The 28,000-nt window shown below is 39.4% G+C and overlaps 1 protein-coding gene across 2 annotated transcripts; it reads right to left on the reverse strand.

Moving 5' to 3' along the window:
* Positions 1-7: 7 nt before the first annotated feature.
* Positions 8-27,999, reverse strand: rin2a (Ras and Rab interactor 2a). Of its 2 annotated transcripts, none has more exons than XM_079472443.1 (12): positions 27,711-27,999; positions 19,804-19,897; positions 15,340-15,428; positions 14,005-14,203; positions 13,769-13,877; positions 13,296-13,368; positions 12,282-12,373; positions 7,985-9,235; positions 2,920-3,228; positions 2,710-2,841; positions 2,443-2,606; positions 8-2,324 (listed from the first exon to the last, which is right to left on the reverse strand). In XM_079472443.1, exons 2-12 carry the CDS (start codon positions 19,858-19,860, stop codon positions 2,001-2,003), a joined length of 2,799 nt encoding a protein of 932 aa, XP_079328569.1. In that variant the 5' UTR covers positions 19,861-19,897; positions 27,711-27,999; the 3' UTR covers positions 8-2,000. The 2 variants fall into 2 exon arrangements, with proteins under 2 accessions (XP_079328569.1, XP_079328570.1); XM_079472444.1 differs by lacking the exon at positions 27,711-27,999 and adding an exon at positions 22,991-23,069.
* Position 28,000: the final 1 nt, after the last annotated feature.

Consider the following 28,000-nt stretch of genomic DNA (forward strand, 5'->3'; position numbering starts at 1 on the left):
GCAAAGTACAGATACTCAAAAAGTCTATTGAAGGACTACTCAGGTAAATTTACTTTGTTACTGTCCACCTCTGAATAACAGATGATACAATTAACATTGGACACAATTTATTGTGTGCAAAAGTTTACATAAAAATGCAAATATGAATACAGGACTAAATAATGAATTCTTTTAGCAGACTCCAGATGAATACACAATAAATTTGCACCAAGAGCTTTCAGATCTGTGAAAAATTCCCGCACAGATTACATATAAATATGTGTACACTTATCAGGCTTAAAATATCTTGTTAAAACGTACCACATTTTAAAAATACATTTAAAGACTTGAAACATGTAGTTTATGTTTCAGATGTATAGTGTTTTATATCAATACCAACATAAAATGCCCAGAGTTTAAATCGAACATGCACACGTAAAGTACATTAGTAGGGAATCAAAACTTTGTAAGTTATTGTAGTTATGAGAATAGTTATGAAGGTAAAGCATTCTCTATGTAACTCATCATTCCTGGTATTCTATAAAGATAGCACTTTACACTAACAAATGCATATCATTTCCATTTGCTGATATTTTCTACCAGTCATTTGCCATTATTTCTTTTATGTCATTTTTTATGTCACTTTACAATAGTTTAATTAATTAACATTAGTTAATGCAAGAGCACGAAGTAACAATAATGTTTGGTATTATAGCCTTCTGTATATCGCTGCTTTCCTTCTGAAACCTTTAGGGTTGATTTTTCTAATAAATCATTAATATTAGTCACCCTTTATGTTTGTCACTGGTTTAATTCATATCTGACCAATAAAAAGTATTTAAAAAAAGTGTGTCAACTTGTTTTTTCTATTTCCTGAAAAACAGCAAATTTGAACATACAAGGTTTCAGAAGGACATCGACAATTCTAAAATACAGTTGTATTATTTAATGTATTACAAAGAAATATGAATTAATAGTAATCAATAGTATAAAAGAACATAAGCCTAGATTGATAAATGTTGTAAAAATATTTGCTTGTTAACAATAAAGGTTTACGGTACCCAATGCATTAACTAATGTTAACAAATTGATCTATGAATGTAGTGTTTTTATTTTCCCACTTGTTACCTTGATCTTTCAATGTGCCCTACATGCCAAAAACCCTTTGTCTGTTCTGGAAAACCTGCAAGCCAGAACCGAAATCAGTACAACAGTAGTATTCGATTTTAGAACAAAGTCAATTTCGCCATGGCCATTACAACCACAAAACTTAGTTTAGAGACTGATGAATTTTGGGGGCTGATTGATCATAATTCATCCAAAAACAACAAGACAAAACATCACTGGCAACAATGCCTGGTTCGGTCATATATTCAAAGAAATACATGCAATACTATAACAATAAATCAAATATAAAAATGCAGTTTACCAGCAACTGCAAAAATATCAAGGATCCGGTTTTCATTAAAAAATTTGACGGAATTTATATCAGAATGTCCTGTTCACTTTGTGCAATAATGTGTCCAGTTAAGGCATTGAGCAGTGCCTTACATTTTGCAAAGCATATAAACACCACCACATACATTTTGCAAAGCATATAAACACTACCACAGTCATAGCAAGACAGACAGGCGAGGGAGACGCAGGGCCTTTGGAAGATGAAAAACCAATTAAACTATCTGGTAACACTGAATGTGCAAAGGTCTACCATAAACACGCCAACCATTGCTAATCCTCAGCCAACCCGAATGTGTTTTAGTTTGAGCATTATTAAAGCAAATACGCAACAGTCCACTATTTTGCAGCATGGGTACAGCTATTCTCTCGTGATGGTTGCATGCCACTTCCCAAAACTTTTGAAATAGTAAAGACAAAAAAAATGCTGCATCTGTCAGACAGTCTTCCTTCCCTATTTTTCCTCCAAACACATTTTCCGTTTCCCTCGTCGAATGCAGACGTTAGCAGTGTTGCTATGGAAGGAGATGAATAATGAGGCTGAGGAGTTTGGAGAGAACCTTTTCTCAGTCGGACACGGTGTTACCATTAAGCTGGTCCGAAGTTTCAGTCAAGCTGAGGTTTTCGATTTGACAGTAAACAAAGTAAAACGGTTGTGGCTGTTGCCGGCTGTGAAGTTCGGCCTTGATCCTCTGTGGGTGAGTGTCTGGGGCAAGCTGCTGTGTGGTTTCTTCTGTCAAGAGGAGCAGGGCGTAGTTCTCCGGGTCCGAAACTTTAAACTTTTCCGCGCATATCAGACACACGTCTTCCGTTGTTGCATAAGGTTGCACCTGAAGTGTTTTGGCTGTGCAGCCATTACTTGCATCTTGCAGTGCCACCCGCAAATAGTTCTTAATAGAGATGAAAAGATATCTGTGTCATTCCCAATGTACACCAAAAGTTACCTATCTACATCCATAGAGCTCCACCAAAACCAGATAAAAACTTGAACGTCTACAGTTGATTTACCTGAAAATCATCCACAGATGGAGTGGTACGCTGGGCTGTGCGCCTGCGGTGCCACTGGTGCAGTGTGTTACGGGTTTCAGAGCTCAGCACACGGGCCGCCTGGTCCTCCTGGAAGTTTTTGATGAGAGACATTGCTCCATATGCACTGGTCAGGTAATAGCCACCTTTAAGGAAGAAACAATGCAAGTTTGAAACCTGACTTGAAATGATGCAGTAACATCAGCAGTTACTACACTAGGATGAAAGTAAAGTGAAACAGTAAGGTACCTTCTCCATTAAGCAATGAAGGGTCGAGTAGCTCCATCATGTACTCAATTTCAGCATCTAGTTGTGGCATGTCACACTGGGCCATAACATACGTCAGCATTGGCAGGAAGTCATCTGCACCGTACATCCTCCCTGTAATTATCACAACAAAGATTGAAATCAAGAGTTCACGCAGAAGCATTACAATCACAAACAGATAAACTCACATACCGGAGTTGTTTTCCATGATGGTGTAGATAAGTTTGCAAATGTTGAGAAGCAGAAACACCTTCTTCTCCGGTGAATACATCTTGCACATGTTCTGGAACTTGTGGCGAATTTTCTCTATAGCAACAGAGTCGGGAGGAAAAGCCCCGTCCACGCCCATCTCCTGGGGCTGCTTGGTTTTGGCCAAAACCAGATTTTCTTTCAGCTGCTGCAAAGTTCCACAGCTCACCTGGAAGTCCTGTAGGGCGGCCTGTATTACAGGCTTCAGGGGTTTCAGCACACACTTGTGCATGGCTTTCTCCATCACTTGGTCTAGGGAGGAAAAAGAGGACCGTTACATTACAATGAGCATTGGGTAAAAACTCACAACAAAAATAGTGAGACGGAATTAACAGAATGTTATATTTAAGGTCCAGTGTATGAAATTAAGCGGCATCTAGCGGAGAGGTTGCGAATTGCAACCAAAGGCTCACTCCACCCCTCGCATTTGAAGCACTATGGTGGCTGACAAAGAATTAAGTTGTTGTCACGTTTCCCCTTCTTTGTTGAAGGAGATTACGCATTTATGAAACGTGCTCTGTAGAGCAGTTTGTCCATTTAGGGCAGCTGTAGAAACAACATGGCGAATTTCATGTAGGGGGACCTTTGGTGCATGTAGATTGAAATAGCTCATTCTAAGGTAATAAAACATAACACTTCATTATATATAGTTTGTATACACCTCTGAAGACTAAGCAATGTATATTAAATTGCATTTCAATCAATAGATCCTCCAAAAAAGCACCTTTAAGAGATTAATATCTGTTAATAGACATATCTAGCCAGATCTCAGCTGGCCTGAAGTATTAAAATATCTAAAAGTTGAATTAATGACTGAAACGGACCATGAGTGACTATGAGTCATCTCCATGGGCTCTCCAACATGGCTCACAGTTTCCTTGGAAAGGAAATACCTGCTCCCAATATTTTTACACCTGCTTTTTCACCAAGAACAAAATGTTTCCCAAACAGTCTCTGCTCTAGTGTGACTCAACAACACAAGTTTTGTCTTGTAATTCTGATTGTGTGAGCATGGCCTGAAGGTCATACCTACAATCTAAAAACAAATATTAAGTGGAGGGAGTGTATTGTGTGCAAGTAAAACCATCTGCTGTTAAAAGCATAATATCATGTTAAATCAGGCTTTTCAGAATGCTGACTCTGAAGATGAGGCTGCTTCTGTCAGCACACTTACACACCAATGGGGAAGCAACACCGTCATTTGGTGGAACATTGTGTACTTCTGTTTAATATTATTTTTGTGCATTTAAAAATATAAGAGAAACATGTAAAGTAAAAATACTTTTCATTTATAGAATAAAATTATCCTGGTTGCGATAATCGTTAAACGGCCCTATATAAATAATTCCTAAGGCATTATTCTAGGAATATATTATGTTTAAAGGGTTTCTAGATTTTAGATGACACGTTATAAAATAAAATGCTTATAAACCTTAATTCACTGTACGCTTGTCTTAACTTATGTATGCCAGGATGAATAAATCATTTTTGATTGTAAGAAACAAACACATCTGTTTGGGGAAGTAAGGGTACGTAAAGATTGTTTTGATACTTTTTTTTACATTTCCTCAAAGACAAGCTGCTTGTTGATAGGGCCAACTGTTATCACTGTTATCTTGTCAAGTGTCCACAACAATCATCAAGTGAAACTACAAGTTTCTATTTTAATCCAGCCACGGCTACTGATACTCCAACTCCCTTCTCAAGGATATTCACACTTATCACTGCTTATAAAAACACATCCCCTGTCTCGCATCAGGGGTTATAGAGGTCTGAATAGCACTACAAGTTTCTATTTTAATCCAGCCACGGCTACTGATACTCCAACTCCCTTCTCAAGGATATTCACACTTATCACTGCTTATAAAAACACATCCCCTGTCTCGCATCAGGGGTTATAGAGGTCTGAATAGCTCTGACCGTTCAATTTGAGCCCCTCTCAGCTTTTTGGAAGATAACCTGAACACCCTGTCAGTGTTTATTTTGGACAAATAACAATCTGACTGTACATTATTCCACTTATTACATTGCAACTTTATAATGAATCATAAACGTTTATTTATTAACTAAGCTGTTTTTACATATGTGCGAGAATGACGACACTACATAGTGCTACAAGAATCATGGAACATGCACAATGGAGGTTGCCAGTGTATGACCAAAGAATGCTTCGACTGACCAATCTTAATCAAGTAATCAAGAGAATCATAATATGTCATATTTGGCAACGATGTGACTTTTGGAAAATAGGAAACAGCAATTATGGCGACAGCAGGATGCCTCAGCGTACAGGAATGTGGTCGAGTTCAGAAACTTCAAAGTGGTCTCTTCATGAAAGGTTATCTTGCAAGACTAGCTTATATCCCTCATAACAATCTCGACCTCTCTGGCTCTCTCTGTCTGTACCGCAAAACAGTCAGAGAAACTAAACCACAGTGACAGGAGAAGTGAATCCACTTACTCTTCCTATAAGAACCCATGTCAGCGCTAGGTTTCTGAAACACAACCACAACCTACGTCACGGCCGAGAGCAAAGACACACACCAACTAGACCAGACAAACATACGGTTTCAAATTCCCCTTCACTGTCTTTAGACCTGTGTAAATACATAAACACTTTCAGGATATTAAATGACAACATCAAATAAATCCCTTTCTCGGGGTGGTTTTACAGGAAGTACTCAAAATAGTGCAGAAGTAAAAATAAAATAAAAGCTAGGCTTAAAGTCAACATCAACACAAAAAGTAGCTCAATGCTGTTATGAGATAAAACAAAATAAGTTGGAATGCTGGCTCTACCCAAACAATGTTATTGTCAGAATAACGTTATCTTTTAGAGGTCATTGACTGTGAATTCAAGCATATCTGTTTTCTGTGTCACAGATTATTCCTTCTGACTGCATAAATCTCACAGCAATGGCTCTTATTGTTCTGGGCTTGTTTAAACACAACACAACAAAACCTGCTAGTCAACACAGGCAGCTCGATCAGGTCAAGAACAAGAGCCCTCTTCTCTGCATTCATGCTTGACACCCACATACTCGCAAGCCTGAATCGTCAAGCTGGAGGGGTTACGTCGGATCGTAGGAGGGCTATAATGGAAAGACTGGCACTCTTTGCTGGGGTCAATCTTGTTAACATCTGGAAATGGATTAATTCCCCAAAACACACAGCAGAGCAGGGCTGTTTCCACTCCACATGATGAAGATTGGAGCTGGGTCTGATGGATCACGCGATCTTCCGGAAGAACCAAAACAAACCCATGCAGAGCTAAAAAGCAGCCGTCACGCTATAAAGAGCAACAGAATGATCAAAATTGTCAAGAAAAAAACTGCATGCAGCTCTTTGTCCAAGTTTTTGTCAAATCAGGACCACAAACAATATTCTCATTTCACTCCAATGGTTACTTGTAGCCGCCTACATTAAATTTAAGTCTCTGACAGTAACTGACACTTCACCCTCTTACAGTACATCTCATCCTGCCATGTTTGGTAAATGAAAGACGATAACTAAAATTAACACACCTTTTCCACGCAACTTTAATAAAAAAAAGCCTACTTCGAAAAAAACCCCACTCCATTTAGACAAAACCTTTGACAAAGGTGTCTACTAAGTGAGGGAATTTAAATGTAAAATGAATCTATTTCAGGTTGCAGACATTGTAAAAGTTAAAATGTTTATGACTAAACTGCTTCAGTATGTAGATTTATAACCCTTTTACTGCTGTGTGTCTTAGTTTAGAATGGCTGATGGTTGACAGTTAAAGGCGTGTGGCCAGTTATACATTAGAGACAGTCATAGTTCTCTGCCCACACATGAATATTCTTGTCTATTTGTCAGCTCAATGTGTTCTCTGTGTTGCTTTACCCGTGTAAAATTCTTCCAGACCGAGATCATCACATGAGGTTCTTGCCTCATGCAACACACTTACAGATGTGCACACACGTACCGGACCCAATGAAACACATGTTATCCCATGCTTTCTCCACAGCAGCACACACGGTGAAGTGAAATGATTCAAATCTCCAAATCCAGTATTTAAACTGCACACTGTCTATGCAATAAATCAAATTAGTTGTAACTGATGATGGAGCAGCAAAAAGTCCTTGAAAATGGTTCCTGTTTACAGGAAAGTGGCTCAGATTAGAAACTCTTCCAATCCTTCAAATCAACAGATCCTTCCTGATGTCACATTCCCATCCGACAGCCACCCCAAAAACAAGCAACATTATCATATGGATGCATTATATATATCAAGAGATACATGCAGTATGTTCCAGTTTGCATTTGCAATATGCTGGCAAACCAATTGTATACAACTGCTATTTGAGGCATTTAATGACTGTATTATTGCAGCATATCAGCCAATACATAAAGTGTTTTTCCAAATTGTACTATATAAAAACTTTTTATTTACAATGTGTGGTGTTTTGACCTGTCAGGTCTTGATGAAGACCAGATGATGACCTGAGAGGTGAAGCCTCTACAACTAGAGAACAAAGTCTGGAAGCAATAACAACCTGTGGACATTTAGGCTTGTTTACTATGTAAAAATGATGTAATGGCATATAATAGAATGCATTATATCCCAGCCAAATACATCTATATTATATAATGTGTAATGTCACTGTTAAACTTGTGTTCTTATGTGGCAGGACATAATCACATCAGTGCTCACTGGGACTTTATCCAGCTTTGCATAAATAATAAATCTTAAAAACAGTGTCAATCCACCATCTTGGCACACTATAAATTCTAGGAATAATCAGTGGTACCAGATTCAAGGGATAGTTCACCTTTAAATTGAAAATTCTGTCATCATTTACATCATTTTGGTTACCAACATTTTTCAAAACATCTTCTTTTGTATTCTGCAGAAGAAAGAAAATCACACAGGTTTAAAATGACAGGAAATAATTACAGAATTTTCATTTTAAATGTGAACGACTCAATAATTCAATTTCCTTTTCTGGACCAAACAGTTTGTATTGAGGCAAGGCACCCTTACCTATCTGATCTTCTGGAATGAGGGATTCAATTGGTGGGTCGAGCTCAGAGCTCTGCAGCAGGTAGGACTTCATCTGTGTCATAAACTGTCTGAGAGTCTGCAGAAGATCCGAGCCTGACGTGTGGCATCCGCGGTTCTCCTGCAGGAAGCTCACGTAGTCCTGCACCAGGCAGCCAAAGTACGTTCCTTTATCCCTGGACTGCTCCACAATCTTCCGAACGGCTCTTTTCTCAGGTGTCATCAAAGAATTGAAAACGCAGCTCATCTTGCGCAAACGTCCTCTCAGTGCATGTGGCAGCGCGAACGTGCCGGCCTTGTGCTGCTTCTTTGACTTCAGAGGTGGCGGAACCTCCTGGTCACTTTCCACATTGATGCCATCGTCCTCTTCTTCATCCAGGCTGCTGTCGCCGGTGGGGTGGTCGGTTCTGGAGGAGGTGGCTTCCATGGGCAGCGAGAAGCTGTGAGTGAAGTCAAGAGAGTCTGAGGACGAGGTGGAGATGCTGAGGTCACTCAGCCGCTCTCGACCAGTGGAGCTGTGCTCGTCTGCCGGGCTGCCGTTCTCCATGGCATTGGAGTTGCGCATTGACACCTTGGCGAGACTCCAAGACACTGCTTCCTCAATGGTCTGATCGTCCAGGGCCATGTGGCAGCGGATACCGTCTGCATCGAGCAGGGTGGAAGAATTCTTGCTGCGGGACGAGGGCACTAGAATGGGTTTGCTGAACCTTTTGGGTGGAGAGGATGATAAGGAATTCAAGGAGTAACCTAACCTCCCCAGCAGGCTGCTCTTTTCCTGAGGCGTTTTGATCCAAGAAACTGTCTCAGGCATGGTCTTTTGTCTACGAATGATGGCTGATCTTCTGGAGCCGAAGCAGGGAGGTGGGGGCCGAGGTGGTGGGGAACGTGATGTACTCTTGGATCTACTCAAACTGGAATTGATTTGACTGCTGCCTGAAGGACAGAGAGAGCGACTCTCCCTGTTTTCCTGGAGCTCTTTGTTTCCCGGGGATGTTGATGTTTCTGGATTCTTGGCCGATGGGTTGGTCTGGTGTATCCGCAGGAAGAGGGGATTGATGAAGCACAATGCTCCGTTGGATTGACTGCATTCAAGCTGGGATGGAGTACGAGTTTGTGGGATCACTGGGATGCTGTGTTTAGGGGAAAACTGTTTTAATGTCTGTTGTAAACTTTCACGAGGTTCTCCAATAGCAGTACACTTCCAAGTAGAGCACAGCTCAGAGTCCCAGAACCCTATGAAAACAAAGCACAACACAACTCGATAAGGAACCAAATGAAAGGAAGAAAAAATAAAGGAAAATAAAAATCAGCTCATTCCCTAAATCTCATGAACGAAAAAGGCATTGAATAATTACGGCAGCTAAATCATTCAATAAACGTGAACAATTGAAAGACAGAAAAAAGGGAAAAAGAAGTTACAAAACAATTAATAAAAGGGAAGCTCAATTCAATGAATTACTGATATAAATGAGTAGCAAGTAATTCAGAAATAATGCTCAGGACAAAAAGTAAACAATCAAAATACAGTTTCAGAAGGAAAACCAGCAATGCACTGCATACAGTACACAATGACAGAATCAAGTACACTCCAATGTAAAATGTTTCAAATGCCAAACAACGGAAAACAAACTAACAAGATTAAATCATTAAAACTTACATTAAGTCTATTGAGAAAGTCTTCAGGCTGTGTCTAGATAGTTTCAGCTAGAAAAAGGTTACACGTCTACACTCGCAGCAACTGTCTGATTTACGAGTGGTAAAGAGTAGCGTTGGCACACAGACACACACACACACAGAGTGAATAGTGGGAGTCATGCATAATAATGAGTGGGTGGGAGGAGCACAAAAGCTCTGCTTCTCAGTTGTCTCGCCCCTTCAAATGTTTTCCACTGATGCAATGCAAGAGCCTTACTTTTCTTTGTTTCACTTATGTGGACCTTTTCATTTTCAGGAAAACGATACTTTTCACTTCCCATGGATTTACTGATTATAGTTACAGATTGTTATAATTTTCAGGAGGTTAGTGTTTCATTTGATACGTTAAGGCAGGGGCCAGGAACATTTTTGTAACCAAAGAGCCATTTTTCCAGTTTTGGTTCATTCACTTACGCAAAAGAGCCATTGCAAATATATGTATGTATCTATATTTACAACATCTTTTAGTGACTTCAATACTAATAACTTGATGTCCACAGACCAAAGTCTCACTTATGGTCCCAGTGGGGATTCATTTATATTTTCCTTGTCACAGACAAATCAAAAACAGTGAAACAAACCAAACAGCGCATACATCTGGGGCTCCAAAAATATGCATTAACATGTACAATACAAAAAATACAATAAACATTAGGCCTCCATTCAATTAAACTTCATTATAGCTAACATATAACAATTACAAAAGTTCACCTTCTTATAGCACTGATACAACATTTTTGTCTTCTGAGAATGCATAAGGTATGTTCGACATCTTGAAATGCTGCATATATATATATTTGCATTTTACATTTAAAGTCCATGTCGCCAGCTGTCATTGAACTCACAGACCAAGCCAAAAAAACGAAACAAAATTAAACAGGTTTCAACGGCAGTAGACTATGAATTAATGAGAATCAATGAAGACATCTAAGATGCACTTATCTCACAAATGTTGGGGTGTGGCAAATTTTGTATCTATTGGAAAAGATACGTCATCTTAAATCAAATTACAAGTAAACAGGAACTTAACTAATTGTGTGAAGGATAACAGCAAAAACAGATTGCATCATTCTAACAGTTCATTGGAAGAGACACACCTTAACTGAAGTGAGGCGACTGCAGCCTGTTTCTGGGATATCTGCACCTGCGCATACGGTTTCTTTCATCTGTTCATTTGATTGTTCTTTCTGTTTTGTCTCACAAAAGCTTACAATTCACTGTGTTCGCATCTTTTGCTATGTTTGCTCTCATTCTGAAATCTTCTGTTGTCCTCACTTCACCCCAATTGTCCCAGTCCCTAGAGTAAAGTCAATGTGCAGCTGGAATTCTTGGTGGAGTTTCTTTTGGAAGAGGTCCTTGCATGGAGGTACCACACCCATCCCTGCTCTCCGAAACTCTGAACAATATCAAAGCCTCTCTTACTTGAAAAGCTAAACTCTGAGATCTCGCTCTTACTCGATTCAGTTAGGTTCCCTCTACATTTACAGTATAATGCATTTTAAGAAAACAGGTGGAACCACTGTGCACAACTAAATCAAGTTCAGGAAAAAAAAATTAATGCAGATTATAGTACTCATTGTGTCATTCAAATTCTTTTTTCCGTTTTCCTGTGTCTTACTATAGGAATGTTGTACTGTACGTCACATGCACGTCTAAGGTCAATTTCATCATTTGTAAGTCACTTTGGATAAAAATGTCTGCTTAATGACTAATGTCAATGTAACAGCAGACACAGAAAACACAGACAGATCTCTGTTTGACAGAGACATTTACTAGCGTCAAACACATCTGCGGTCAAAATCACCTGCATCATCTGGGTATGCCAGCCATATGAGCTGTGTTTTAAATGGGATACGCTGTATGCTGACGTATACTTGCTAGCAGTGACACCTGTATTGTCAGTGCTCTAGGACATATGCAGCCGTTTCCGTAAACCATGTTTGGGTGTAATACTACACTGCAAATGCTAACACGCAACAGAATCAGATATCAGACATGCAACAATATATTTCATAGAAAACATTACACTGTTGAATCAGCTTAATCTAACTCCCCCATATCTGCAGACTACCTCGGATTTATGACAACTACCACCATGACCGGGGCAAAGTTGCGATGTGTAATCTAGCCTTAAAGGAAGAGTTCACACAAACATGAAAATGAATTTACTAGCTATCATGCCAGATGACTTCCTATATTCAGCTGAACAGAAAAGAATAGTTTCAAGCGGATGTATGTACTTTTATGAGCTTCGCCAAATTGACCCCCATATAAGAAGATAAACTCACAGCATTACAAAATATTTTTTTTTGTTTTTGTTCACCTAAAGAAATGAAGTGATATTTATCTGAGATGGAATGACGTGAAGCAAAAAATATAATTTTTGGTCAACTATTTGAACATCCTTTACTTAAAAACACAAGTCTCTCTTATATTGTATATATACAGTATGCAGCAGTGGCAGTTCTACATTGAATTGCACCCCGGGTGAGACCACCTTTGAGCATGAAGTTGAGGGTCGTTGAAGGAGCACAGTATGAGTAATGTTGCTTGTTGAGAAACATTCATTTATTCATGAACTCACCTTTTCCTAATTGAGCTACCTGCTCTAAATCGCTGGGTGTCTTTGCTGCACTGATGGCCTCTGGAAGCTTCAAGGTGAAGGGCAGAACATCCCTACAGAGAGATAATAGATCTTGAGAACAACAAGAAACATTGCAGACATGCTTTAGGATACTCTCTTCTTAGTCCATCATTAAATAACTCAACCATTCTTGATAAATAGACATAAAAGGAAAAAAAATTAAAACACGTTTCAGTGTATTCAATGATGTTTGGAGCAGTATCGATTGTCTTTCAGTGCTGAAGAACACTATTGATACAAAACTATCATGTCAAGCTATTTTTTTCAAAACTGATGGCTGATAAAGTTGTGGGTCATATTTAGCTCTGTGTCTCGAGAATCAGGTTAAGTCTGGTAGACAGAGAACATGTGGGCTGACTTTGTAAGTGGACATGAGGTGGCGAGAACACAAAAGTCTGCCATGGGTCGGTGATTCTGGCAAACATTACTATTACAAAAGCAAGCTAGCAGGGGTCAGTCATTTCAAAACATATACACTTAGATTAAACTTTTCTTTGAAAGTAAAGAGTTCATTTTTTCCTCGGACACATCCTGGTTTTCTTTTGCTTGTTTATGGTATGTTGATGTTTGGCTCCACAGCACTGGAATGCGACTGAATTAGCTTCATCTGGTTTTACTCACACAAACATAGTTTACTCTCAGAGAGTGCCTCCTTGCTTAACAAAACCCCACGATAGCAAAAAAATACCCCATTAAAGACTGAGAGAAATTTGCTTTGGTAATTATTACCACCTCCAGACTAAACCTGTTAGGCTTTGCTAAGCATGTTTTTAAGATTCCTCAGAAATGATTCATTAATGACCAAAACAACAACACAGTTCTTCGTCTTTTAAATGTAACACAAACCAGCGAACTTTCTAACAAAACAAGATCTTTTGCCAGTGTGCAAAATTCTCTGATGATGAGGCTGTATAGGAGGTCCTTTTTGTTGCTTTCAGACATGGATCATCTTACCTGCTGATACAGCAGAAAGCCACCAGCCGAAAGAGGTCTGCGAAGCTGATCCCTGAGCCCTCCAGGGAAAAGGCTGTAATACACACACCACTGCCGGTTACACACCACAGGAATTGCAATAGGAAAATCTGCATGACCTAACAGTCTCTTTCAATGGGAAAAGTTAACAGAGCCTGATTTTAAACACTGAAACTGTAGTTGACGTCCAATGCAACCCACAGGAGCTGACCCACTTATGTACATAGAGTGACAGATAAAGACGGAGATGTGACTGAAGCGCTAAAGGGAATATAGTGACAGAGGGAGTTGATCTTATATGAAAGGAAACTACTTTGGTGGTTAAATAACTTTGGTGCTGCTATATAGATTGCAATTAGACAGATAAAACAAGGACAATGCAAGAGGAAGTGAAGCACAGACATAGATAAGAACATCATAAGCACTGCATAATGGGTGGGAGGTCGGTGTCTTACTGTATTGACTCTCTTTAACTGGGAAGTTCCGAACAGGGCATATGTCATTATCCATCCGCAGGGAAATCACCTTTTTCTGTAGTTTAGGACACCGTCTCACCACAAAAGTCTAAATATAACACATACAGACATAGAAGCATTGAGATGATTTTTACAGGTCCCTTGTACATCCACCAATGTAAAGACACAACCAACGTCAGCCCTAACTGTAGCATCTAGGCACGCAGTTCTTTTACCCCGGCCGGCTGCAGCTGCAGAATGCGTCTGCCTTCCTCCTCACTGAGTGACAGCAGTAGCCATAAAGAGTGCGTATGAATCAGTCTGTCCAAGATGCTCATGCGTCTGCGCAGAGAGTCATACCCAGAATCCCTCACTCCTGGCGTACCAGCGCAGGCTGTAGATTGCAGGAATAGGCCGCTGACCTCTCCTTCCAGCCTGTAGAATGCATAAAAATACAGAAAACTGTGTTCAAATCAGCGGAAAATCAAAACAACATTTAGTCATGGAATAATGGAACCAATACTTCCACCTGCTTTACAAACACACGCTGAGAAAAATCGCTTTAGTAAAAACAAAACCACTTTACATAAATTATGCCCCTACCTTTTTTCAAACTGAGGTTAATGAGCCACAGTGAATAAAGGCTTAAGACTTTTATAAGAGAATATCAATAAATAGGCTGTATATAACTTTGGAACCTAGAGGTGAATATATTATACATAAAAGCAATGTACATTAAGAGATTGATGTTTTTTTTGGTTGAGTTCATGTTGGGACTTCTACTGGTTGTGAAACACCTGAATTTATTGTTCCTCACACTTCCCTTCAACTTCATGGAATTGTGGCATTGCAAAATCCCTGAATGTCTTATGACCCTTATATAAGACTTGCTCCACCTACTGGAAAAGACGTAGAAGTACAATAACACAAATTTAAGAGCGTCAAACGTCACATAACCAAAAGGAAAACAGGTCTTGTTAAGTCCGCTTGTATGAGAAAATGTTAACAGTATTATGAAATAACACCAATATCTATTGATTCTTTTAAATCAAATAATCCAGCTGGTTGTATTCATTTTTTGTGTTTGATTCTATTTTGAAAATCAAATGTCAGTGAAAATAATAATAAGAAAACTTAAATCTATCTGCATGTATTATATGTACTTCGCACATATTTGGTTTCTTTTCTTAAACGCATTTTGAGTAAAGCAGCTCCATAGATAACAAGCACATGCAAAAGATGGAAGAGATGAGATTTGTTTTCCGGTTTCTGCATGTAACGTTCAGCATAAAGTCTATTAGCACACTCCAAACAACAGGATTCCTTCTCGGAGCAACTTGAATACATGAGGATACATGACTGTGACAATTTATGAATTCATTTAAGAATAGTTTCATTTTTCATGAATGAGGCCCATTGTTTTTACAAGTCTAAAAAGCAAACTATACATATTTAAATGCAAAGGAAACTCTATATAATAACATAAATGTTTATATACATTATAATTTTTTATATAAATGAAATATATCCAGTGAAGGGAAGAAGCTGAAAGTTATGAGGGATAAACTCACCCTTGTAAGATCTCAGTCTCTGGTTCTCTGGCTGGCTGTACCATCTCCTGCTTTAGCTCCGAGATCTCAGAGGAGAATGTGTCTATCAGCTACAGTAAAAAAGATAAAAACACATGTGTGAAGAGCAGGGATCTTAACGCATTCTGAGTGTGTGTACGTTTTCTATGAATGGGAAGGCGCTAAATCTGGCATTTGTCATCATTATTTGATTCCAATAAAAATCCAGGAACAGCGTCCTTTTCCCTTGAAGACAAAACGACTACATCCAGACACAGTGTCACCACATGTTTCCTCCGATTGTTTCTCGATTATTGCTGAACCTCTGAGCTTTATGTGGGGTGTGTAGATTGAGATTTAATAACCTGTGCTCGGTTTCCTCTAATGAATCAATTATTACTGTATGTTTAAATTATGTAACTGTACAAACACTGATGCAACAACAGAATCACATGCTCACATTTGCACGAGAAGAAACCAGTCAGGTTTTACCGAGGAAAGGTAAATTTGTCCTGGTAAAATTAACCTGAATTCGCAAATATTTTAAAAGGTAGCCAATTCATATGAAAATATATGATTATTAGGAAAAACGCCAACCCCACTCCTATACCTAACATTACTGGTACGAAAGCAAAAGTACTAAAACGCACATATGAGATACATATAAATCCTCAGAAATTAGCCACCCCATAAAATAGTTATGAATTCCCATAAGATTGTGTTGGCAGATTCCTTGGCATCAAATGTATAACATTGGCATCATAAGTACCATGCTCTTCCAGTTCCAGGCAAGCTTTGGGTATCAGGGGAAGTCCTGGTCTGTGAACAGAGCAAGAGGCACGCTATCTTTGCTTCCTGGTTTTCTAATTTCACATTCAAGAATGTCCTTCATTACTTCTCAAATTGTGTATAACTTCTCACAGCTAACGTAATGTTGACCATTTCTAAATGTAGGAACTGATATTGAACTGAAATTACAAGAGACTTAGGAGACCCAAAAATTAAGCATTATTAATATTCACCCCAAGGGACACAGCAGAAATTCATCACTTCATTTGACTATTTAATTACCAGATATGTAGAACACACTTTCTCAACTTACTGGATATATTTGCTAAACTGAGTTCGATACTGTCAAAGCAATAAATATAGACAGTTTTATAAAACAAATATGTACTTTAAATATGCAGGAGAATGCAACATTTATAAAAATGAAGCGCTTCTTTTGCTCTTCCGCGTCTCAAAATATCACAGAAATTTCCAGTAAGACACAACCTCTCTTATGTGACCTCGACCGTGCATCAGACAAGCAAGGACTCATCCACTCTTTCAGCTGCATTTCTTTTTTTATCTGAGCCAGCATTTTCCACTTAAAGTCATGAGGTATTTCTCTAGCCCTGTCTGAGACCTAGTCAGCAAACCACAATTGCACACCAACTCTTGGCTCTTTATAAATCCAGCTCACAGCCAAGAAAAGCACTCTGTAAAATGGCTAGAAAGGCTTCAGTCACACAACAGCGCTTGGTTTCCGTAGATTTATTGCTGAATGAGCTATAAGCTTTAAAGGTCAAGAATGACCAAACAAACATTAAATGACCCAGATCATTGCAATGCCTGTTTACAGCTCATTACAATGCATGTGAGAAATACCTTGAAATAATTTGAAGCTTATCATTTAAAGGGGATCATTTACTCACGCTCAGGTTGTTCAAAGTATGAATTTCTTTATTCTGATGAACACAAAGGAAGATACTGAGAAGAATGTTAGTAAACAAACAAAACTAATGCCCCATTTACTTCATTTACTAGTAGGGAAAATAAATACTATGGGAGTCAATCTGTTTTTCCAAATATCTTCTTTTCTGTTCCTCAGAACAAATACATGTATACAGGTTTGGAACAACCTATGGGTAAGTAAATTATGACAGGGTTTTGGGTAAACTATAACTTTAAGTTAGTGGTTCTGAAAATGTTGGGCATGCCCCCTAGGGGATTCATGGAGTTATTGCTTTGCTTTAAATTGAAGACTGTCTGTATATGATTCACTTTTGTTAATTTACGTGTTTTTTTTAAGTGCAAATATTTGCAAAATAATATTCATAAGCAGTCACATTTTTAGAATGTTCTAAATACAAACTGTATGTATAACAACCATTCCTACATTTTATACCAAAAAAACTGATTTTGCTAAATATTTCTGATTGCATAATACTGCGGAGGAACTTCCCCATAGTCCATAAACGAAATTGTGTAATCCTCGTAAACAGCCCTGGTTGAGTTTTGTGCTAAACAGGAACATGTCCTTTTATCAGATTTACTTATACAAGAACACAGCAATTCCTTGTTGGCCAAAAGGATAAGAATAGAACCACATACCCTTGACACATAACAGAGCAAACAAGACTGCAATGAAAGACAGAAACACAGAACGTCCCGCCACAGTATCGCTGCAGGAATGAGCCATTGAAAAAGGTGATGAGGCAAAATAAAGGTGCATTTTTGCCTGTCTGGACATTTGCTAGGAAACTCTGATGCCTATGAGGTGCTGGCTGCTGTTCTGGAGACTGGTAAGATGGAGATCACTCGCAAACCCTGCAGTCATCTGTGCCTGTCTTAACACAGCAGTGAGGTAAAGTCATTCATTGCATACGAAGCAGCCAAAACTGTAGGAAACTATGTGCTGACATTTTACTAGCACAGTAAAATGTCAGCACCAAACACAGCCCGGACACTGAGAAGAGTGTCAGAAAAATAAACACTCCCGGAGACAGCAGCAAAGCTATTTAATTAAAGAAACAAGGCACTCTCCCAAAACATCAAGTCATCATTTACTCCTCCTTTGAGTTTCTTTCTTCCATGGAAAACACAAGGTAAAATTTAAAAGGCCATTCTCTTCTACTGTATATAAAGAAGGACAGGTGCTACCAAACAGCACCAAACAAGTCAAGTACAAGTTTGTGGGTGAGTAAACAATAACAGAGCGGTCTTTTTGTTGTGATATTCCTTTAATAAACAACCGAATTCATCCAGATGATCATAAAAAATTAATGACAGGGATGAGATTGCTACGGGAAAATATTATGTTAAGGAAACAAGGAAGAATATTAACTCTTGTTCACTGACATTCATAATCTTGTCATGCATTTATTACAGTCTTTTAAACAGCGAAGCACAAGCAGATTTATTTGCCTTTGGCAGCATCTAATTGTTTGTATGTGATGAAGCATGCATGTGAAACAACTACAACATCCCCCTGCACCTCGCGGCATGAAATAATGATCACAACACATGCTGAAGGGAGTACAAATGGCCCAAAAGAATTAGTCGTCTTGGTTTGCTGGAAAAATAGCTCACCCAGATTACAACTGTATCTATCATCTTTTTAAAGTCTCTACAACCTTTAGCAAGAGTAAATGAACGAAAGCGCGTTCCATGGATACTCCAGAGGACCAGAGCCTTTAGCATCCTGGGCTTGAACAAATAACGTTTATTTAAATCAAACTCATCCTAATGCTGTTGTGATTCAGTTTCTGTTGGTGTCATAAATGCATTAGTACTTATTACGTAAGATAATAAAGTTAACGGAATAGTTCAGCCAAAAATGTTTGAGGATTTACCATGTTTTTAGTTCAGGCCTGTATGACTTACTTTCTTCTGCAGAACACAAAAGAAGATATTTTGAAGAATGCTGGTAACCGAATAGCTGCCCATTCACTTGCATTGGTCTTGTATCTATACAATAGAAGTGAACGGGTACTGCTGTTGTTCGGTTAGCAACATTCTTCAAAATACTTCTTTTGTTTTCTTTTCATTTTTGTGTGAACCATCCCTTTAATATACTTAAAGATTGCCAAAAAATGTAAACCCAATTATGAGAGGCTCAGTTTGACATTCTTGCGTAGCCATAACATATCGCCGCTGTCTTTGGCCTAAGCCCGCCCAATAGGCCATATGACTGTCAGGTAAAGCAACCAATCATGTTTCGTTTTGAGCCGCGGAAATGTCCCTGCAGTTACAGACAGGTGTAAATTCACAAACCTGTCAAAAGTTAACAGCAACAAAATGATTATAAGTTTATGCTGTGAACCTCGCATACTTTTAAGAATTAAGCGGTTAGACGATTGTGATGAATTCTTATAGCAACCGTTGTAAACAAGACAGCTTACTTCTCAGATCAGACGGCATTGTGTTGTTTCCAGGCCGTCCGTTAAAAAACCCGACACACACGTCAACCAGAAAACCTATGAAACCAATCAGATGACGACTTCGAACGTGCTGAAGTGTTTCCAAAAAACTATGACTTATGTATCAGAGATTTAGGAAATGATCCGTGGGCATGACGTCTAAGGCTGAGACTATCAGTATGACTACAAACACGGATACACCACTATTTCCAAATCTTCATACAAAGAGGCAGATACAAACACACAGCTAATATCAGAAAACAATGTACATGTGCAGACTCACCTTAAAAAAGCTGCTGCTTCGATCCATGAGGCAGGACTGCATCACTGCCTCAGACATGGTCCGGTCTATGTAGCTCTTCTGTCAAGCTGGTTCTCTGTGGACCAAAGACACATATGTTATGTGAAATATCTTCGACTTCCAGGAAAGCAGCCAGCAAAACTTTATTTAAAAAACCCTACTTAAATTGAATTTACTCAACTCCACCCTTAATACACACACGCACAATTCTGTTGTACACAGTACTTACATATTCAAACGCTAGCACACACCTTTTTCTTGATCATAAGAAGGGATATGCAGTTTATAATAGCATATACAACGCACTTAACAAAGACAAAATAACCAGTAGAGCAAAAAGAGGTAAGATCGTTGGTCAGAGCAGGGGTCGGCACCCTTTGCGACCAACTTGGTGGTAATATAGTGCGATTCTTATTGTGTTTAGATGTTAGCAATTTATTTAGCATTTGTGTATATAAGTGGGAGTGTTGCTGATTTAGTTAGACTTCAGCTTTTTTCTGTGAACTTCTGTTTTGGATTTTATTTTTACTGCGTTTGATGAACAGCCACGAGAGACAACCTACAGTACTCTCCGCATATGGACATCATGAGTAAACATTATGAGAAGTGCGTTTGCCAGACAGGATTTAAACCGGTTATGTATGCCTATAACCTATAAGTTTGGTTTAAAGACAAAAAAACATACCGAGCAGAATGTTTTCTCACCATTCCGTTTCTAACACACAGTGTCCGGCGCTGTCTCACATCTGTCAAATCGGAAATAAAACTGCTGCGCTATATGTTTTTTTGTCATCTCCGGTCGTGCTCATATGTACATCGCATGCACTTGTTTTGTATATTCGAATGAAATATTCAATTATACTGTATATTTTCAGAAATTTCTTGAAGAAATCAGGACAGAAGTGGTTAAAAGTGGACAAAATAGAAGGATTACAGCAGCAGGTGTAAACAGGTAGTGGCTTTTTTTGTCCAATTGTGATCCGATCGACCAAAATGCATCTTAATACCAGGCATAAACCGACCCCTGGTTTAGTCTCTTCACTAAGGAGTTTTCAAAAAAGCTTTTCAGACATAAAACAGTCATGAGGAATCAGCTGGACCTGGCAGATCGAAGGTCAAGCCGTGAGAATGTGTTGTAAGAGAAGGGTATGAATGGGTAAAACATTCTAAATGTACTTCATCGCCTGTGATTTGAAGGGCCATCTCAGGTAAGGATCAAAACCAGCTTCACAGTAAAGGATGACAGAAAGCTCTGGAATGTGGCGATAACCCACCAAGATACAGATAGCAAACACATGTTCTGTGAGGTTTGGATACAGTCCATCCATGGAGTGCGCTTACAGTACAAAACAGGCCATAGTTTTGCATAGTCAGCGTTCTATTTTTCCCCTGAGGTTCACTCATAATGACATGGTTTCTTGCGCCCATAACAATGCTGATTCAGACTATTTTAATACCAAGACATGACCAAAATATTAAAGAAGTCTTGAGATGCTTTAAAGTAACTTGTTTGGATTACAACTGAAATTCCTCAACCAGCTTAATGAGGTGTCCACCTGGGATGACTAAAAGTAAAAATACATTACATAACATCCTGCAAATCAAAAGACTATCATAGTCTGCAAGTGGGGCTTTTACAGTGCAGTTCCATCTTCACAATGAGTGAGGGTCTCTCTCCAGCTGCACAGGACTGTCACCAGCTGTAGTGAGATCCAGACCTGACCTACTTCCAGATGCAGCAGTTACCCAACACCCGGACCGCTTTGATCCAGCACAGCTGTGCACCAAAGCTCTGAAAAAACTTTTCCATTCTTCCGCAGACAGCACTGTAGAAGACGATGTCAACCTGACTCCACAAAGGAAACACAAAGCCTCTTTCTTCCTTGCATCCCCGTTCATTGAATTTATGTGTTGAGCTAACATGTGCGATCTGGTCCGTAGATCCTTTGATGTGATTAGCATCTCCTCCCAAATCTTTGCTTTCGTCAGTCTATCAGTCTATCAGCAATCGTCAGCTTTCGCAAAATTGTAATGTTGTTGTGAGGGTTCTTCAGAAAGAGAGTAAAGAAAACCAAGTCTAAATTCTGAGATGTTTCCTGAAGGGATTTCTGGTAAAGTGTGCTGACTAATATGTAGTTGACATGTCTATGTGGAGACCCTTAACCTCATATTGTTACTTTAATGAGTCATCACAACAAGCATCCATCTTTACTCAGTATTTCGACCAGAGACAAGCCCTCACATCTAGTTTCTGTGCCAGTATCTTTTTCAGAGATACAAACATACACAGGGCTCGGTGGGTAAACAGGAAACCGCTCTGACTGCCAGAACAAGTTGAATAAACACAGGGAAAGTTATTAACTGGCCACTGTAGAGTACAGACATGCAGTCTCTTTCAATTGCCCATTTATCTCCCTCGATATCATCTCAATAGGGATGTCACGACATGGAAAATTACCCATGAAAGGAAAAGCCTTTGTTAGTGCTCATCTAAAATGTCAACAATTGCAAACAACACCACACTGGAGGCAAACTCGTATCCTGTTGTCATCCAGACAGGGGCAGTCGTTACGCTGTGTTGGCTTGTACCATTGTACAAAGTCATCTCCAGTTTGTGTGTGTTTATATAAATATATGAGTGAATGTGGATGTAGGAGACTGTTCAGCTGGGCTCTTCTGACCCACACAAAGACACATCTGAACGTAGAGGCACAGAGCAGCTCTGTGTCCTGCCGCTCTCCTTCAGCACACACAGTCACACACATAACAGGTGCCTGGAAGCGGAGAGAGGATTTTCTGCAATCTTGCAAGACCTGGCATGGTTGTACAGGAAATAAAGCTTGCGAGCAATTAGACCGGCTGAGCCATAAACAAAGAGAACAACTAAAAGCAAGTCAAACAACAGCTCACTATTTCAGGTGACCGTGATACAACATCATACAGCACAAAATATGACACTGAGGTTTTCAACAGTTTAGTTGATTAGAAACAGTTGCTAGCTCAAAAAAAGTTGATTGACAACTTAGGAACGCGCATTGACATGACATTAACTTCGTTAACAAGACGGATGAAAAAAAGAAAGAAAGAAACAAAACAGAATGTGAAGCATACAAACATTCCACTTCTCATCCACACGTCAACCAGAAATGTAAATGTTGCATTTACTTACCACATGTCATTCTGACCTTGCTTTATTTCTTCTGTGAAACAAAATGAGTCTTCTCTTACGACAAAAACGTACAAAGCTCCTCCCCTAACCCCACCCTTAAACCTAACCATCACTTGCACGAAAGTTATTCATGCTAAAATGTACAAATGACACAACACGAATAGGTAGGAATTGCTGTGAGATTGTGTTGGATTTGAACTACTAATATGGAATTTTTTCTGGTGTTATTTGCACGTTTTCCACATGAATGATGCAAGCAACACCTGTCTGGCTTACAAAACTACCAAAACATTGCTATCGCATTGGATGCACTGTGGACAAATCTAAGGGCAAATTAAGTTTTCAATCTTATCGTCATGTAAGTTTTCAGTCGTGGCCTAATGGTTAGAGAGTCGGACTCGTGACCAGAAGGTTGCCAGTTCGAGCCTCAGGGCCGGCAGGTATCGACTGAGGTGCCCCTGAGCAAGGCACCTTACCCCTACTTGCTCCCCGGGCGCTGCAGTGATAGCTGCCCACTGCTCCGGGTGTATGTGTGTTCACCACTTGCTGTGCGTGTGTTCACTACTCTCTGGATGGGTTAAATGCAGAGGGCAAATTTCAGGTATGGTTCTCCATAACTGACAAATAGGTCACTTTCTTTTTTTTTCTTTTCTTTCATCTTAAAGGAATAGTTTGCCTAAAAAGAAACGTTCTGTCATCATGGAGGATGTTCCAAATATAATTTTTCTTGTTGTGCTGAATACAATGAAAGATGTTTGGAAGAATGTTCTACATTACAGAACCAAACAGTTCTGGGGCACTATTGACTACCACTGTATGAAGAAAAACTACTATGGTAGTCAATGGTGCCCCAGAACTAATTTAGCACATTCTTCAAAATATCTTCGTTTCTGTAAAAATAACCAGCAGCCACGGACGGGAGCCGTGAGGGAACTCTACACTTTGAAGATTCCTGCAATCGATATTGTTTGCTTTTGCCCTGTTCCCTGCCAGGAAGTCACAGCACTGCTCTGGATGATGTCGTCTTTCCAGTCCTTCTGGACTGTAAAAGTGTTGTTTAGACTCCAAGTGTGATTCACGCAGCTAATGAAAGCAGACTGGCAGTTTGCATAGGTGCATGCATCGGGTGGTTTGCACTGCAGACAGCATATAATGCAGTGAGTAATATTAGACAGAACACAAATGATTAGAGAATCTTTAGTTTTGTGTGAACTGTCCCTTAAACACCTCTTGTCCTCTGCCCTCTTAGGAGGGTGTTTTGGAACCTTCAAAACAGTTTTTTAATGTCTCCAATATACAGTGGAGAGACATTAAATAGGACAAATAGGTTTCAATTGGTTCAAATCGTCTGGCACTTTGTTAGGATCCTTCTGCTATATGGTCTTACACATCACGAAACAAAAATCCCGCTGGATAACCTCCAATTCCACACAGGACCCACAGAGAACCTGACTGATGAGAACCCTCTGCAGATCAGTCACAAGGGAAGGCAACAGCTAAACTACTTTTTACTTTATAACACCTGAATTCTGACAGTTCAGATGAACTGTTTTTTAGCTTGATCTCTTGCTGCTATGTCTGAAAGGACTGCAGGGAGATTCGGAAAGGCTCAAAAATGACATTTACAGACACAGCTGCAAAAGCAGATGAAATAGCCTCTCTCGTCACCACAGTCTGCAGCAGAGACTATCTGAATGCCACTAGTTGGACTTTGCAAAGTGAAAATGAAAGTCATGACCATTTAGGTCAGCATCAAAGGAATGGTTTACCTAAAATAAATATTCTGTCACCATTTTGTGTGTGTGTGTGTGTGTGTGTGTGTAATACACGAGGGATGCCAGATTGCTCTTTCCCATTTAATGAAAGTGAACAGCGATCACAGGTATCAGGAATTCTGTGTAAACAGTATAAGATTTCGGAAAATTATGAAAGAAATTCATATTTTAGTGGGTGTGCGATTCACAGATCCATTTGGGCATACAGACAGGAGAACCACAAAAACACACACAGAATGTCAGGGAGGATGCAGGCAGAGGCCAGTGCTCTACAGGATGTGGTCAGCTCCACCCCACATAACAAGTCCCAGAGCTACAACCAGACAAAATGAGGATCAAAACACAATTTATTCATGTGCTGACAAATTCCAGGCACACATATCGTGCTGTTTTTGCAGTTAAGGTCTTTGTGTCTTTCGTTTGTTTCATCGAGTTTCCTCCGCCTTCGTCAAACTTGGCTCCTAATGTACCTTTTGATATCCTTAAATGTCTGCGTCTCCCCAGAAGTTGCCCTTTTTCTCTCAATTACTCAGTTTCTCCATCTCTAGGGATAAGTATCTGCGCGTCAGCCACAAAGAAGCTTCTCATTCAGTGGGAAGCGTGAGGTGATTCCGTGGGAAAAGCTCTTGGCAGAGACACCGGAGACTGGCAGCTTCCTGACTGTGAAGAGCTGATATCATTCGTCTCTCACTGGAACCCTTGCGATTCGCTGAGGAAAACAATTGGTCCAGCGTGTCTCAGCACGTCTCAGCACATCGGCCTATTATCCTTCTCATTTTCTTCAAAAAAATTAAAGATCTTGAAGAGGTCACCACAATAACAAGAGGTTTAAAGTGCGTGTTAAGACAAACCTTAGCTGTCTAACATTCAATTACATGCTTAAGCTCCAATGGCTTTGAATGCCGTTAAACCTGACCCTTCCCAATGATGAGAAACTCGTACTTGAAGGGATTTGGAACGCAAAGATGCAATGCTGTCAATGTGTCTGAAGAAACCAAACAGGTTTCAGGGCTACAGCTGGATTCCAGACTGATCACATCATCTCCTAGCAGCAACAAACTCTGAGATATGACGATGTATTTCAGTAAAAGGAAGAAAATATGTGAAGGAAAACAACCAACCTATACATAACACAAGGTGAACTAGTTTACATTTATCACGAAAAAGGAAAGCTTGAGTCTTACTATTTGTGATGCACAATTCTACATGACTCTTAAAAAAACCTGCTTGTGTTAAATCAAAAAAGCACTTATCTATTCTTCATTATAGTTAACAGAAGCCTTGCACCAAAACAGAGCCTAAAAATAACAACAAAATATTTTGCTTTTCCAGCATCTTCTGCATATTTGATCCCTTTCCAACAGTGACAGGATGATGTAAACTTGACACCCATCTTTTCACAATGAGGACAACTATAACAGAAGCAAACACAGCACAATAAAAGGATAGTTCACACCTAAATTACTAACTGACATAATTAACTTGCATGGCTTTCTTGCTTTTGCAGAACACAAAAGAAGATATTTTGAAGAACGTTGGTAACCAAACAATGGTGGTACCCATTCACTTGCTCTGATTTTGTGTCCATACAATAGCAGTGAATGGGTACCACCGTTGTACAGTTACCAACATTCTTCAATTCTTCAAGATATGCTTTTGTGTTCTGCGGAAGAAAGAAAGTCATTCAGGTTTAAAATGACAAGACGGTGAGTTTATGATGACAGAATTTTCACTTTTGGGCAAACAATCACTTTAAGAGCAAGGGGTACGTAAACCTTTGTACTAGAGGACTTGCTTACATTTTTATGTTTCTGGCTTGTTGTCAATAACTACAATCAAACCAAATTTCATGGCATAAAGAAAACGGTCCAGTCACATCTGACACCTCTGTAACTGAGACCCGCTCAGTGGTGACAAGCATGCTCCGTATACGGCTTAAATAAAGTAAATATGACTAGTATGTTTGAGAGACGTTTTTAAATTAGGTTTGGTCGACAGAACACATCAAAACATTCTCTTACCTAAGTAATCCAATGCCAGTCACTGCACAACGCTTAAATTCTTGTCAAATGACGCATATTCTCGGCAAAGTCACAGTTAAATTACTTCCCTCTGCTTGAGAATAATCCTCTTAACAGGTCTCAGAGCATGGTGGAAAATTCTGATGCGAGTTAGTAATGAATTTAACCAAAAACACACATATTCTTGTTTTAAGAAATGGCAAAATTTTGCAAACGTTTTAGAAAAATGACTAATGAAATGAACTCAGCTACTTGGCCCTTGCACTGTCACAGAGTTAACTTCCTCTCCTTTGAAGCAGTTCATAAGGAGACATGCAGTAATACAGAAGGGAGTGATAGGAAGGATGTGATCTTGTGCAACTTCTAATGAAATAAATGATTCTTGGGATCATAAAAGTGCAGTGCAAAATGCTCTCTGTGTCTACCACAAGAAATCAAAGAGCAGCCTACATTAATAGTTTTCATACATCGGTCAATCATTGTTGGGATCATTGTTTTGACCATCAGCATAAAGTTACACTGTCTATATGTAATAAATAACAAGAAAGTATTACATTCAGTCTTCACAACCATAACTAATGTTTCATTGAAATAAACAGAGCAGGTGCTAACACTCAATAGTGTACACTAGTGAACGTTTCACAAAGCCAAAGTATAGAAATGGGTTCATACCAGTTAACCTAACGCCTTTAAAACAACATAGTGCAGCTGCTTTGGTGTGACCAAGTTAACAACAAAAACATTGCAGGCAATTGCAGTTTTGCCCTGTAGTTTTAAACTTTCAATTGTGACAAGAACAAAACGCCGAACGCGATCCAATTTACCACAACAGGGAGAAACGCTCCACGCGATAGTAGTAACAAAAGCTGTGGTCGATAAACAAAACACGACGTAACATATCTAAAACAGGATTTTGAGACTTACCTCGACGAGTCGAAACTACAGTCCCCGTTGCCAAAAGCGCAAATGAAATGCGCCTTTATAACCGCATGGATGATGTTTCTCGGTTGCTGTGTGAAGTTAGATGTTACTACATGACTGTTCGAGAGTGTTTCTTTCTGCCTCGCAAGACATCGCTGTGCTTAAGCATGCGACCTCTCCCGGCAAAAACAAACTCCAGGAGAACAAAAGTTGATGGGCATTGAGTTTCACATCACGTGTTCCAGCTGGGAATGCCTTTGGAGGGTAAACGCTTTTGTTTGACCCAACCAACC

This window comes from Barbatula barbatula (assembly GCF_947034865.1).
Source record: "Barbatula barbatula genome assembly, chromosome: 14".
Taxonomy (NCBI): domain Eukaryota; kingdom Metazoa; phylum Chordata; class Actinopteri; order Cypriniformes; family Nemacheilidae; genus Barbatula; species Barbatula barbatula.